The sequence below is a fragment of the Stegodyphus dumicola genome, chromosome 1 (genome assembly GCF_044657685.1).
Source record: "Stegodyphus dumicola isolate Sdum_Otavi_A_Nest chromosome 1, ASM4465768v1".
Classification (NCBI taxonomy): Eukaryota; Metazoa; Arthropoda; class Arachnida; order Araneae; family Eresidae; genus Stegodyphus; species Stegodyphus dumicola.
In genome coordinates this window covers 162,556,075-162,570,401 of record NC_140768.1, presented here as the reverse complement: position 1 = coordinate 162,570,401, position 14,327 = coordinate 162,556,075, and the positions used below count along the sequence as shown (strand labels likewise).

At 35.0% G+C, this 14,327-nt stretch overlaps 1 protein-coding gene across 1 annotated transcript in view; it reads left to right on the top strand.

The window, feature by feature from the left end:
- LOC118185821 (uncharacterized) overlaps positions 1–14,327 on the top strand; it is a 781,755-nt gene that overhangs the window by 746,438 nt on the left and 20,990 nt on the right. The window contains exon 9 of the mRNA XM_085822881.1: positions 12,272–12,503. Coding sequence (XP_085679007.1) covers positions 12,272–12,503 — 232 coding nt within the window. The remainder of the gene's footprint in view (positions 1–12,271; positions 12,504–14,327) is intronic.

The window sequence follows — 14,327 nt, the reverse complement described above, 5'->3', positions numbered from 1 at the left end:
TATTTTTATCTTCCGGTTAAAGTTTTTATGCCTTTAGTAAATCTGTATGCAATATTTTTAGAATTATCAACAATTTTAAAGTTGTTTAAGTGCCGCTTAGCCTTTTTTTTTTTTATGGCGGCCATTGATGTTTACATTTGAAACAGGAGACTAGTGGATTTGTTGCCAATCTAGAGAAACTTAGCTTCGCAACAACAAAGATAACGCATTCATTTATTATTGCCAATTAAATCATGCTTAATTATTTCTGGAATTTTTCGAGGAAATAAGTGTTTAAGATTTACGTCGTAATTTTTAATATAGATATTTTGAGTTTTTATGTATTTTTACCTTCTCGCGAAGTGAGAACTGAATTAATTAAATGAGAAATACTCAATTGTCTGTGAAAAACTGTTTCTTTTTTGTTTTGTTTGCTTAATATCTTTTATACATCATTCTAGCTTTATGTGAATAGAACATGTGGCAACGATTAGATAATTCTTTTCTTTAAATGATATAAATTTTGTGCATTATGAGTTATATTGTGAACGAAATATATAAGTTAACTGATATATAATTATTTGATTATATAACAGTTAACTTAGTTTTTGTTATATAATTATTATATAAGTTAACTGTTATATAATTATTATATAAATTAACTGTTGTATAATTATTAATACTATTAAGTGAATCTAGCGCCAGAGTGTCGCTATGCGAAACAAATGCGAGAGTGAATTTTAAAGAGTGCATTTATTCTATTGTGGTTTATGCGCTGTCGGCGAAGTAGATTTAATTCAATCCAATAAGTTTAAATGAAATGCAAGAAAAAATGCGTATAATTTAATATTCCGTATATGGAAGTCATGTGGTGTACACATCAGATTTTTTTTCATTGTACACAAGCGGATGAAAAGTCATCGTTTATACTTTCAAATAATTTTCATAAAGTGCGTAAACCACATTTTGGTTATTATCGCTTATAACAAATATGCCAAATTTCAAAACACACCAATATGTAAATTCACGTATATCTTGGGATCTTTTGAATAAAAAACTATAATTCTTCTCATGTATGGTTAATGTTAATGGCTGTTAATGGCTACTCTTAAACTAGATGTTTAAGAATACATCTACTTTAAGAGGATAGCAAAAATTATTTTAAAATACAAATTTTAAAAATAAATTAAACATAAATAAATAAAATCTGAAAGGTTTCAGTTTTTAAATTACGTTCAAAGCGGCGTTTCTTTAACGTTTTGTGTGTTACCTTTATTTGTTAAATATCATGCTTTACGTACTCAAACCAAAAAATTCAGTTCAACAGCAATATCGCAAAATAATTTTAACATCAGCATACCTTTAGAATTTCCAATACACAGTCTCGTGCACTGGAGGGTTTTTTTTTTTTTTTTTTTTTTTTTTTTTCCTGTACAGTGTTGCTATGGCTCGCTTTGAAATTGTTTAGTTTGTTAAACAAAAATTCGTTGAAGTGTTACAAAATATGAAATCGATAATAAAATCAAATTCAAATTAGGGCTTCCACATGAACATATTCTATGGAAGATTGCGTTATTCAAATTTGGATGGCTCTATGTACCTTGTTTTATGACAATGCGAGAAACATACATACATTCATGGAGATTCTTTTATTTAATTTTTTTAAATATAACACAGGGCGATAATATTCTGTGGCAAAAATTTGAAAAGTGAAACAACGCTTATCGTGAATCGATGCAAAATGCCAAAACGAAAGTAATAGCCCTTCTGGGCAAATTGACCCTTTGGTCTAAAAATGGCCCAATTTAATTTGGAATGAACTTAAATTTCGAAATGTAAAAGGAAGAATCAAATACGTTTAATGAAAAATAAGAGGTATTAATATATATATACCAATTTCATTGAGGAGCTAAAATTTTAAAAACGACTCGTGCGATATTTACAAAACATAGCATTTTGGCATCATTTGAGCCGTAGAATCGAAATATGAAAAAAAAAAAAAAAAAAGTATGTACGTTATTTCAGAAAAAGTCCGAATTTTTGTCGAAATACCTATGTTAGGACAATGCTATATGTAAAGCTAAGATATATCCTAAGTCGCGCTTTCGAGACATGGAAAACGTAACTTGATTTCGGCAATCGGTCTAGTAGAACGGGAGATATAGAACTGTCTCCCCCTTTTTTTGTGTGTGCAGGGTGTACCTACCACCTGTGCAGGGGCAGTTTTTTTGGGGGGTGTGGGGGGTTTCAGGAGACATCTACTTTGAATACGAATGGGGGGGTAGAAAGGCATATGAGAGACTAGTCCACAGTGAGGGAGCTAAACCCTGACTTTAGCAGCTCGAAGCATTATTTGAAGATCCACTTGTCCCGAGTTCAAATGATCACTATCAAATTATTACTAGTTTACTAATACATGTTTGGAGCGAGAATTATCCATCTTAATTGAACAGATATGAAGGGAATTTGTTCAAGAATCTTTCAATAACCCAATATAAAATACCTCTTGAAGTTTTATTTCATTAAAACCACGATAAGACGGATTTAATTGAACGCAGTTTGTTTAAATCCTTCGAAAATATTAGTAAGGGTATAGTGATTTGAATGCCCATCTCTCATCAATATTCGATCCTTGAATCCGGAGCCTTCAGTTGTTTGCGCATCATTCATAAATACCTCTTCCATTCCTCATTCTTGCTTCTCTCGCTTTTATCTTTGAACAATGAGCATGCATTTTAACTTTCTGGAGAAAGGAAGAGTGGAATCGGGGATTTGCGGTCGTCTGGCAAGTGTCCAATGTTCGAATGAGAATCAATATGTCTGCAGCTGTCATATAAAAGCCTTTTATCTGCCATTTTGTGGGGCGCAATTAGGCTTGTGGCAAGAGTACACATACAGGTTCCTGGAGTTAAACCAAGCGAAGGATAGTCGAATTTGGTGTGAATTTTTAAATCCTTCCGAGGTCGCTCCAAATCTAAACGGTGAACTTGAATCAAATATATTTTCGCTCAAGTTTTTCGGTGTTCTTTGTTCACATTGATGTCTTAAAATTAAATGCTTGCCATATTAATTTAGAGGGAAAAAATCTGAAAAGGCGTTTTTTAACCTTTGTATATAATAATTAAATATCATGCTCAAAGCACATAAAATTCAACAGCAATATCGCAAAATATTTAAAAACAGCAAAACTTTAGAATTTCCGATACAAAGTCTCGAGCGCTGGAGGTTTTTTTTTTTTTTTTTTTTTTTTTTTTTTCCGTGCAGTGTTGCCATTGCTCGCTTTGAAGATATCGAGATTGTTAATCAAAAATTTCACAACATAAAAACGAAACCGAATTAAAAACAGGAGTTATGGAAGAATGGAGGAACACTGATGCAGATATTACCAAAAAAAAAGTATTTAAAAAAATCTGAAACCTTTCACATCAATTATCATGTTTTTCGCACTTAAAAAAAAAAAAATATTTCAACAGCTCTATCACAAAATATTTAAAAGAGCATATCTTTAGAATTTCCGATACACAGTCTCGTGCGCTGGAGATAGAAATGTTTTTTTCTTTTCCGTACAGTGTTGCCATTGCTCGTTTCGAAATCGTTGGGTTTGTTAATCAAAAATTCGTTAAAGTTTTACGCAGTGTTACAAAATTTACAGGCGCGGTAAGACGGCTGCCCGCAAAGCAGTTTTAGGGTTGCCATAAAATGGCAAAGGAAGGCAGGGTTGCGACATTTGGCGAGAAATGGTCCCTTTGGCGACAAAATTGGCGATATTCCATGGAATGATGGAGAACCTTCTGGAATGAATTCTTACCGGTTTAGCCCAGAATATTCTCGAACACAAGCCGAAAGCTATATAAACCCTGCTGGTCCGCAGTCAGTTAGTATCGAGAGTGAGTGCCTCCTCGAGAGGGCGAGTGAGTCTTTCTCGTCTAGAATCCGAGTGTCTCATCTAGTTAGTCCGTGCGGAGACGATCGAGTTGACAGCCGGCCAGCGAGTCCCGAGTGGGGCGTCGAGTGCACCGAAAGAGTCTCGTAGTGTATTGCGGTTAGTGAATCGTCAAGAGAGCGTGTTGAGCTCCGGGAATGACTGAACCGAAGAGTCGGGAGCTGTGCTCGTGTGTCGTCGAGTGCATCACGAGTAGCATGGAGAGTCTGGAGAGTACGTGGAGTTCCGAGAACGACCAAACAAAGTCAGGAGCTGTACTCTGATGCTTTGCAATGAAGCTGTCTCCACCGTTATTGCCTGACAGTGTGAAGGCTGTGTCGTTGATTGTTCCAGCGTGTTTGTTGCAGATCTTCGACGACTGTAAAAAGTGACTTTGGAGCTGTCCTAACAATACTGGCTAATAAAGTGTGTTTCGATACTTCATCAAGTGTCGTCGTTATTCACTCCAAATCCACGCGAACCCCGTACGAACGTGAAGGAAAAAAAACGTAACAACTGCTGTCAGAAAGAAGAAAATAACGCCACAATAATTTAAATAGATCATAAAACGAATATGAAATTCAAAATTCAGGCTACCAAGTGCCCGTGTTCGGTTGGAGGACTACATTATTCAAAATTGGATGGTTCGAGGTACCGAGTTGTTTCTACACAGTGCGAGAAAGATTCATACATTCATGCAAATTCTTCATTATTTAGTTTCTTTAAATATAACACATGGCGATACTAGTTGGTAGCAATAGTTTTAAAAGTGAATCGACGCAAAATTCCGTTTTGAAATTAATAGCCCTTCTGGGCTAACCCCCTTTGGGGCTAATAAATGGAAATAAGCAAAATACATTTTTGTAATATAAATATTATTCCTTTGGTGTGAAACGATTGTATTCTGAAGGTACTGACGTCACCAAACGTTTTGTTAAACATTGCCCTATACTCTGAGATAGATATCCCTTAAGATGTAAACTAAAAGGTATGAGCATTTTCTTTGAAAAACGTTAATTCTCCAAAACTGCTTCGAAACTTGAATGGCAAATTTCAATTCAATATACTTTGACTGCCAGTCGCTAGTTTTCTTTGAGATACTCTTTGTCACCATGGAGCATAAGATTAAATATTAACTTTAAATAATGATAAATAAAGATAATAATACTAAGAAAATCTGAAAGGTTTCAGAATTTAACGCTGGCCCATAAGGGTTTGTCAAGGTCTTTTAAGCTCTCTCTGAACTCGCAGTCTACCAGTCTGCTATTACATTCACTCCCTACGAACCATTTTCTTTTAGTTTTATTACTCAGCAACTTCGCACTTACGCTCTATACAATTCATCAGCAAAATTACAAAAAAAAAAAAAAAAAAAAAAAAAAAAAATTAACACCAGCCTAGCAATTAGATTTCCCGTTGCAGAGTTAAGTACTGCATACATTTTCCCATTTTCTTTTTTTCCCCATCTTTTCTCAGTTCATCATATCATTGTTCACTTTTCTTATTATCATGGCTTGCAAAACTTTTTGTCTTTTTATTATTAACGTTTTGTGTGTTAACTTTATTAATTAAATATCATAATCTTTGCAGTCACGTCGCATAAAATTCAGTTGAATAGCAAAATTACAAAATATTTAAAATAGCATATCTTTACAATTTCTGACACACAGTCTCGCGCGCTGGAGATAGCAATGTTTTTATTAACAAACTCTACGATTTTTTATCTTGCTTGTTTTTGATTTTCATCATCAAAACCATCAAAAACGAGCATCTGAAAACGAGCAATGGCGACACTTTTCGAAAGAAAGCAGATTTTTTTTATCTCAAGCGCAAAAGACTGTTGCCACTCGGAAAAATGAGGGCGCAAAATTAGCGTTCTCAGAGTTTTTAATTCATATCTTGGCTGATTAAAGTCATAGGGAGATGAGAATGGTCGAAATGGCTTCTTCCGAATTTTTGAAATCAGGAATAATATATCTAATGTTTCGGAATGCTTTTTTTTCATTCATATTTTGCGAAACTTCGAAATTTTATAAGAAACTCTACGATTTGAAAGCAAACAGTGGCAATACTTCTCGAAATGAAGCAGATTTTTATCTCCAGCGTGCGAAACTGTTGCGACACTGAAAAATGAGGGCGAAGATTAGCGTTTTCAGAGTTTTCAATTAATATTTCGGCTAATTAAAATCGTGCAAAGATGAGAATGGTCAAAATGGCCTTCTGCGAATTTTTGGAAGCCGGAGGGGGGGACCTCTCTTGACCACAAACAATAGATGCGCACAGATTTTAATAGTATAGATTATTTGACGCCCACCAGCGGCCGAGCGGTAAAGTCGCTGAACACTGGTAGTTCGGTCCGAGGTCGAATCCCGCGAACGGGCTGGCTGCATGGGCGTTTTCGTGGTTTTCCCCATGTGTAACGTGTATACGAGCCACTTTCCCTTAGTAAGTCCTCCACGAAGGCATTCCTCCCCTTAGGCAGATAACCCTCGAGGCACACACATACACACACATAGATTATCTGACTGCTTTTCAAATCTACAATTATTTGAAAGCAGCTATAGGGAAAAAGGAATTTCACTGTAAAGGGAAATTTCGATTTTTATTCCTTCGAAGTTTTGAAGAAACCCATCAAAAGAATCCTTTCTATTTATTTGATAATAACCTTTTTATTTGATAATAACTATTAGCGTTAAATTTAAGATGAAATCTTAGATGTTTATACTTTCGATGTTGATGGCGAAGGAAATGATAAAAATGATTCCCTATATTTATTGAAAGTGATCACTATTAACCTTAAAAATAGCTGAAATGAAGACTGAATATGTTACAATAAGAATTACTCAGCCGAATTATAAATATAATTCAATAAATTTGTTAAAGAAAAAAACTCGTTAAAGAGTATCCTAAATATCACGTGTGACAGAAATGAACTTCGTAATCTTTTAGCTGTGATACTTTTAGACTAGCCCAAATTAGACCTGACATCTGACGAAACTATACCCAGATCTGCGCATTCAACGCTTCTTAGCAAATGCTTGTCCCATATTTTGACTTCCTTGTACGAAGTGAATAAAGTATTGTAATCATGAAAAATTTCGGATGTCATATTTCATTGAAAATATCCATTTTGATTACTATCGAATGCAATTTAACGGTGTTTTTGCGTGACATCTGTACCTAAGGACAGATTAAAGGTCTCTTTTTCGCCAAACGAATTATAAAATTCATTTAATGTAGATTCAAAAAAAATTTTTTTTCTAACCTCTGTTCGTACGTATCTCGAATACCTCAAAAACGAGTAGCCTCAGAACGTTAAAATTTTGTATATAGGACTGCAATAACATGTACTTGTATACCTCCTTTTTTGGTTACAATCGTCTGCACCAAAAGTGTATATATATATATATATACACTTTTGGTATATATATATACACTTTTGGCACTTATATATACACCCACTCTGTTACTCGGCTCGGTGAGTTTGGTTTTTTTATTCTTATATGTTGGTAAATTGTGCATATTTTGTTTAAAAATGATTGAATTATATTGTTCTTATCTTGCGGTTAAGGTTTTTATACCTTTAATTTATCTGCATGCAGTAGTTATAGAATTATTAATTTAAAAGTTGTTTAAGTCCGTCTAAGCCTATTTTCTTTTTACTATAGCAGCCATATTTGTTTGCATTTGAAACTTAGCAGAATAGTGAATTAAGTCAGTTTCGCAAGTGGGACCAAACGTAAACTTTCAATTTTGTGCTCCGAAAAATCTGCCTTCTTACCCGCTAGCCGAATTGCTTGTTTTGGGGCAGTAACCTTTAATTGTAAAATTTGTTTTAACTATATTTGGTGTTTTATGTTTTTGTACATTTTCCAATTTTTAATGATGTTTTGACTTTTTATGTATTTTTTCCTTCCTGCGAAGTGAGAACTGAATTAATTGAATGAGAAAGCTATCTCTAATGAAATACGTTTAAATGAAATGCATCAAAAAATGAATTTTAATATTCCGTATAAGGAATATTACATTATGGTTTAATATTCCGTATAAGGAAGTCATGTGGTGTCTGCATCGTATTTTTTTCTAAGAGAGCAATAAGAATTAGTAAGATTAAAAGATGCATTTTTATTGTAGCAACACGTTGAATGCAGAATTTTTACATTTTATAAATCCTAAAGTTAAAGAAACAGGCAGTGCATAGTATTGCAATATTTTATTATTTCACTGAGTGGAAAATAAAATAATATTCACAAAGTAATATTATCCGTTTCAAATCAATTACAGTTGAGCTTACGTTTTTCCCGTCGTAAATCTTCAGATTTCCAACATCTTCGTTGATTTTATTATTGTTGAAAACTATTCAGTTTGCTGTTTATTTCATTTTCCTTTACTCGCATTAATATAGTCTGAAAAGACCTAAAACAGATTGTTCTTAGTAACTGCTACTGCCTTTAAAATGTGAGGAACAACTTAAGATATCAAAAGGATTTTTTGTGCTATGTGACATATTGAAATTCGAGGACCTTAAAAATCTGATTCATAGCATAGAACATAAGTGTAAAATTGCTAAAAACTTGTCACAAACTCCGTCATTATGTTATGTTTACCAATGCTTATGAGTAACGGTGTAAGTTATTCTATTAATATGCTTACGTTAGCTCATATGATACTTAGAAGTTTAATGAGCAAACTGTAGGATGATCACTCGCAATCTAATTAAAAGTATTGTTACGAAATGTACAGGCGCAGTAAGATGGCTTCCCCGCAAGTTGCCATAAGATGGCAAGCGACGACAGGCTCTGCCACATTTGCCGAGAAATCGCCCATTTGGCGACATGCCATGGACGGATGGAGAACCTTCTGGAACGAATTCTTACCGGTTTACCCCAGAATGTTCTCGAACACAAGACGAAAGCTTTATAAACCTTGCTGGTCCACAGTGAGTTAGTGTGTCGTCTAACGAGTTGATAATCAGTTAGAGTGTGCCTCGTCGAGAGGGCGAGTGTGTGTGCCTCGTCTAGAGTGCGAGATAGTTAGTGTCTCGTCGTTTAGTCAGTCCGTGCGGAGTCGATCGAGTTGACAGCCGGGCTGCGAGTGCCTAGTGTATCGCGGTTAGTGCATCATCGAGAGAGTGTGTTAAGCTCCGGGAACGACTGAACCGAAGAGTCGGGATCTGTGCTCTGTGTGTCGTCGAATGCATCGCGAGCTGTAGCGTGGAGAGTCTCGAGAGTACGTGGAGTTCCGAGAACGACCGAGCAGCTGGTGCTTTGCAGTGAAGCTGTCTCTATTTGCAGTGAAGCTGTCGTTGATTGTGTCAGCGTATTCATAGTAGTTCTTCGACGACTGTAACGTGATTTTGGAGCTGTTCTGATTAATATTGATAAATAAAGTGTGTTTCGATACTTCATCAAGTATCGTCGTTATTCACTTCAAATCTACGAACCCCGTACGAACGTGAAGGGAGAAAATAACGTAACAACTGGTGTCATAAAAAAAAGTAACACTATTCTCTGGCCAAATAACAATGCATATGTAAGTTAATACAGCAATTCTTATTACCGCAAAAGGGATGCTATGAGACGCTTACCCTATTCCCGTATGGGTTATTAGTCTCAATACGGCATTTTGCGTTGAATCACTATAAATGGCATATCATTTTTCAAATTGTTGCCACCCATTATTATCGCACTGTATTGTATTTAAATAAATTAAACAGTGAAAACTCTCCATGAATGTATGTATGTTTCTCGCATTGTTATAAAACAACGGTACCTACAGCCATCCAATTTTGAATAACGTAGTCATCCACTCGAGTATAGGCATCTGGAAACCCGAATTTGGAATGTGTTTTATTGTCTATTTCATATTTTGTAAAGTATTTATGACTCTTTGATTAAGAAACTTAACGATTTCAAAGCGGGCAATGTCAACATTATATGCCGAAAAAAAGCAATTTTATCTCCAAAGCGCAAGACTGGCTATCTTGAAATTCCAAAGATGTGGTGTTTTTAAATATTTTGTGATTTTGCCGTTGAATCCAACGTGATATTTAACAAATAAAACGTCAACAGGAACGTGAGATTTAATAAATAAAATGTACGAAACGTTAATAATGGAAAAACAAAAAAGTTTTGTAAAGCTATCTTAGTAAGAAAACTGAAAAAAACAGTATGACAATACTTAACTCTGCATTGGGAATTCTAAACATATACTATTATGCTGCTTGTAAAATTTTTGTGCTTAATAATTAAAATAATAAATCTAAAAAGACAACGGTACTTTACCGTTTCGCAGGCGCAAATCTTGATAAGCAGACTTTATTGGCGACAACATACAGTATAAACATAAAAAAAAATTTTAGTTCTAAGAATTTTTTATTTTGAAGGTATAAACATTTTAATGTCGTTTAAAATTTTTTTAAAAAGCCAATAAATAAAGGCAGTAAATTTGTAAAAAGACATTAATTTAAGAATTTACCATGCTTTCGTAGTACAACATCCTGTTTCGTCGGTTCATATCAAGTAACCGCAAGTGATCTCATCTCACATAAATTATGCTACAAAAATCTAATTCTCTTAGTAATTATCTACATTAATATCAAGTTAAATCTTAATTTGGAATACAAGTTTAAATGCAAGAATTATTTCAATTCGTGTACGAATGACTTACTGAGAAATCGTGTAAAACCGCAGTGCTTTACTTCGCTAGTGCATTCTCATTAGAAATGATGAGTTTAACCCTTGACTCAGTGGCGTAGCAAGCCTAACTGGCGACCGGGGCAAAATACTTTTTTGGTGCCCCCTCCCCCAAAAAAACACAGTAATATAGGAAATAATGCAAATAATAATAAAATGCTGAATCTGCCATAAAATACTCCGAAATATATTAAAAGAATAGTCACTACCTAACTGCACTAGCATTGGATTCGGAAATGTATCTATGTCGGAGGAAAAATCAGACCATACGATGATCTAGGATTAGTTTTTAAAGTATTATTTGTTTTACATATTTTTATAATTGTTTTTAAAAAAGGACAATTTTTAAACAATTAAAAGTTTAATATATATTATAGATAAGTAGATATATTTATTAATAATAATGTAATATTATAATACAGTTAATTACTATGTATACATTTTTCTTGCCTTGGATGAAACAAATTTATCAATTACTTCATCAAAATCGATCCTTTTAAATTTTTCTCTTTCCACATTTAAAAATGCTAGATGACTTAGAGAAACTTGTTCCATCGTTGATTGTAAATATGTTAAAATTTATATTAATTTATTGAACGAACGTTCATTTGATAATGAAATAGTAAGGAGTATTTGGAGTGCGACTCTTAGGTTTAGAAAAACATTTTCTCTATAGATCTGTAATGAAATCTTAGGTTCCGTTTCTTTTCTACTACGGAGTAAAATCTTGCAGTCACATTCACTGCTCAAAACAATTGGGTAATATGGTGGGTTCGGTATGAAATAACCATATAATCGACAACCTTTCTAACAAGAAGAAAAAGAAGAGATTATAAAGGAAAATTATACCGTTTACGAAGTTCAGAATATGCAGATTTAGTCTGTGACGTCGAAAACTATGCGTTTTAGATAAGGAATAAGTAGCGACCTGCAGCATTCCTTTTGTAGTAGGAGATTAAAAGCAATCGACATCCGTTGAATGCTTTGTAGCAGTGAATATGCGATGCCTCAACAAGATGACTTAGCTGAATCGGTAGCCAGGAAGGCCGTCAGTCGTTTACTGGAAAGTCACAAACGCAATCCATTGTAGCGGAAGCGTTAGGATCCCGGGGCATCATACACCCCCTTGCTTCCCCCTCGCAACGCCCATGGAGGTAGGAAGTAAGATCCTTTCCTATCTCCATGGCTACGCCACTGTCTGCCTTTTCTATATTTTCACCATCGGGTGAGCGATGTCATTGCTTCCTAATTGATTTAATTACCGCGAATGGCCTTAGGGGCATAAAATTGGAGCTATCTGGTAAAAATTATATGTAATTGTATGCCAGTATTGAAAGAAACAGTCAATCTGATAAAAAAATGGCTGCTACTTGTTTTGAAAATGAGAAGTAAAAAGTTACCAGCGAGGATATTCCGTTTGGCATGGGCTGTACCATTATTGGAGGCTTTAATCGCAAAACGGAAAAGTACCAAGACACCAAAAAAAATGGGTTAGTAGGAGTAAGTGTAAGAGCAGACTGTTAGACTGCGAGCTCAGCGTGAGAAAACTTTAACAAACCCTTTTGGGCGGCCGCTAAAATCCTAAACGTTTCTGACTTTTTTTTTTCCCTGTATTTCTGTATCATTAAGTCGTTTCTAATTCCTTGTTTTTTTTTTTTTTTTCCAATCCTCGCAGATGTACGTGAACTTCCAGAAATATGAGCTGAAGCACCCAAACAACTGTGAGCTCAACTTCATTGACATCTACGAGCAGACCCTGAGCGACGATACTCGAATGGCCCAGTTCTGTGGCACAGCGACGGAACCTCAAAAGTCAGATGGCAACCTCGTTTACGTCCGGTACTTCGCGCAGACTGAGGCTATAGACGGGAAATTTGAAATCGTGTACACCGCATTCAGAGAATCTGGTAAAAATTTCACGTAAAATCTATTTCTTTGTAAAATCAAGAATTGATACTAACATACAAGGTGTGACACAAAAAGAAAAAATCGAGACTAGTCCAATAAATCATTGTACTTGCAGAATAAGTTCTCCGTGACATTATCACCTTCAAAGTAGTTCCCTTCAGCATTCACACACTTCTACATTCGGTGCTACCATTGCTGGTAACAGTTCTGGAAGGCTCTTCAGGAGATTCTCCATTTTAGCCTGAACTTCTTCAGCTGATGTAAAATGGGTTCCCTTTAAGTAAGATTTAACTTTAGGAAGTAAAAAAATCGCATGGAGCCAAACCAGGTGAATAAGGAAGATGCCCCATCACAGTATTGTTCTTGTTGGTTAGAAACTGCTTGACAGACAGGGCCGTGTGAGCGGGTGCATTGTCCTGGTGCAACAGCCATCCATCACCCTCTAACTGTGGCCTTTTTTTCCTAATTTTTACACGAAGCCTTTTTAGTACTTCAATGTAGTAGTGTTGATTAACAGACTGACCACTGGGAACCCATTCAATCGTAATGAACCCCCTTAGGCGCCCAGCACATTCCTCATCTTCCACACTGTCCCTCTCCCTTGGAAACCGCTTATGCCATTCAAGCATACGTGCATGAGACAAAGTTTCATCTCCATAAGCCTCGGTTAGCATTTGAAATGCTTCTTCCGTGGCTGATTTCTTAAGTTTCACGAGAAACTTGATGTTGATTCGCTGTTCAGTTTTTACATTAGACATTTTTACATGTTCACTCAATGGCTCAGTACTCCCAAATGGTGCGGTCGGTTAAGTCAAAGCTGGCCGCATGGATAGAGGAGGTGTGTGACATGACGTCATCAAAACAGTTGTTACGAACTCCGCTCTGTTTTCAAATTAGTCTCTTTTTGTGTGTGTGTGTGTGTCACATTTTGTATTTCATGAAATGAGAGGAAATAACTTAAGTTCGCACTTTTTTAACTATCTCTAAAAAGTGGCTGGTATGTCTTGGATTTGTTGGCTAATTCCTCTTTGCTAATTCGTAATATGTCTTGGTAGGAATTTGAATTTTAAAATTGTTATACCTGCTTTGCTTGTCTAGCTACAGTTAGATCTTTGCTTGGCGAGCTAACATTAAATTTTTATTGGCTTTGAAAGCTTCCAATAAATACAAAGGGTGTTCACACATGTTTGTAACGATTTTGACTTTCTCAATGAATTTAAATACTGATTTTAAAATATAAACGCGACTGTCTTTCAATTGGAATAAGATTTAATTATCGTCTGCAATATTAAAAGTATTCTTTTCTTTAAAATGTCGCTGAAAAATAAGCAATGGATCGAAAGCTATATTTTTGCGCTGTCCGAAGAGAAATACTCTTATTCAAATATTAAAAAAAGATGTTAAAAGCATGATTTTAATATTCCTGCACGTAAAATAAGTGACATAATTAACATGAAAAGAAAAAAACGTCAAATTTTACATCTGACCGAGAAAAAGGCAAAAAATGCACACTCAACAAAGGTAGGTACAGCTCTTACTAACTCTAAAGTACCCCTCCCCAAAGAGCTATTGCAAAATCTTTAAATATCTCGGTAGGAACTATGAACAAAATTTTAAATTCCGATTTAAACCTAATCAAAACAAAAAGCATGATGTTCTTCGCCTAAAGCTGAAACATATTTCTCAGCAGAAGATGGATTGTTGTACGAATATTGCTTGGCAGGTGAAAAATGGAAACATATAGTTGCAGTTGATGACGCTTGGATATAATATACTTATTCGATTGCGATAGAAAAGATTGACTTACTACCGAAAAAGAGGAG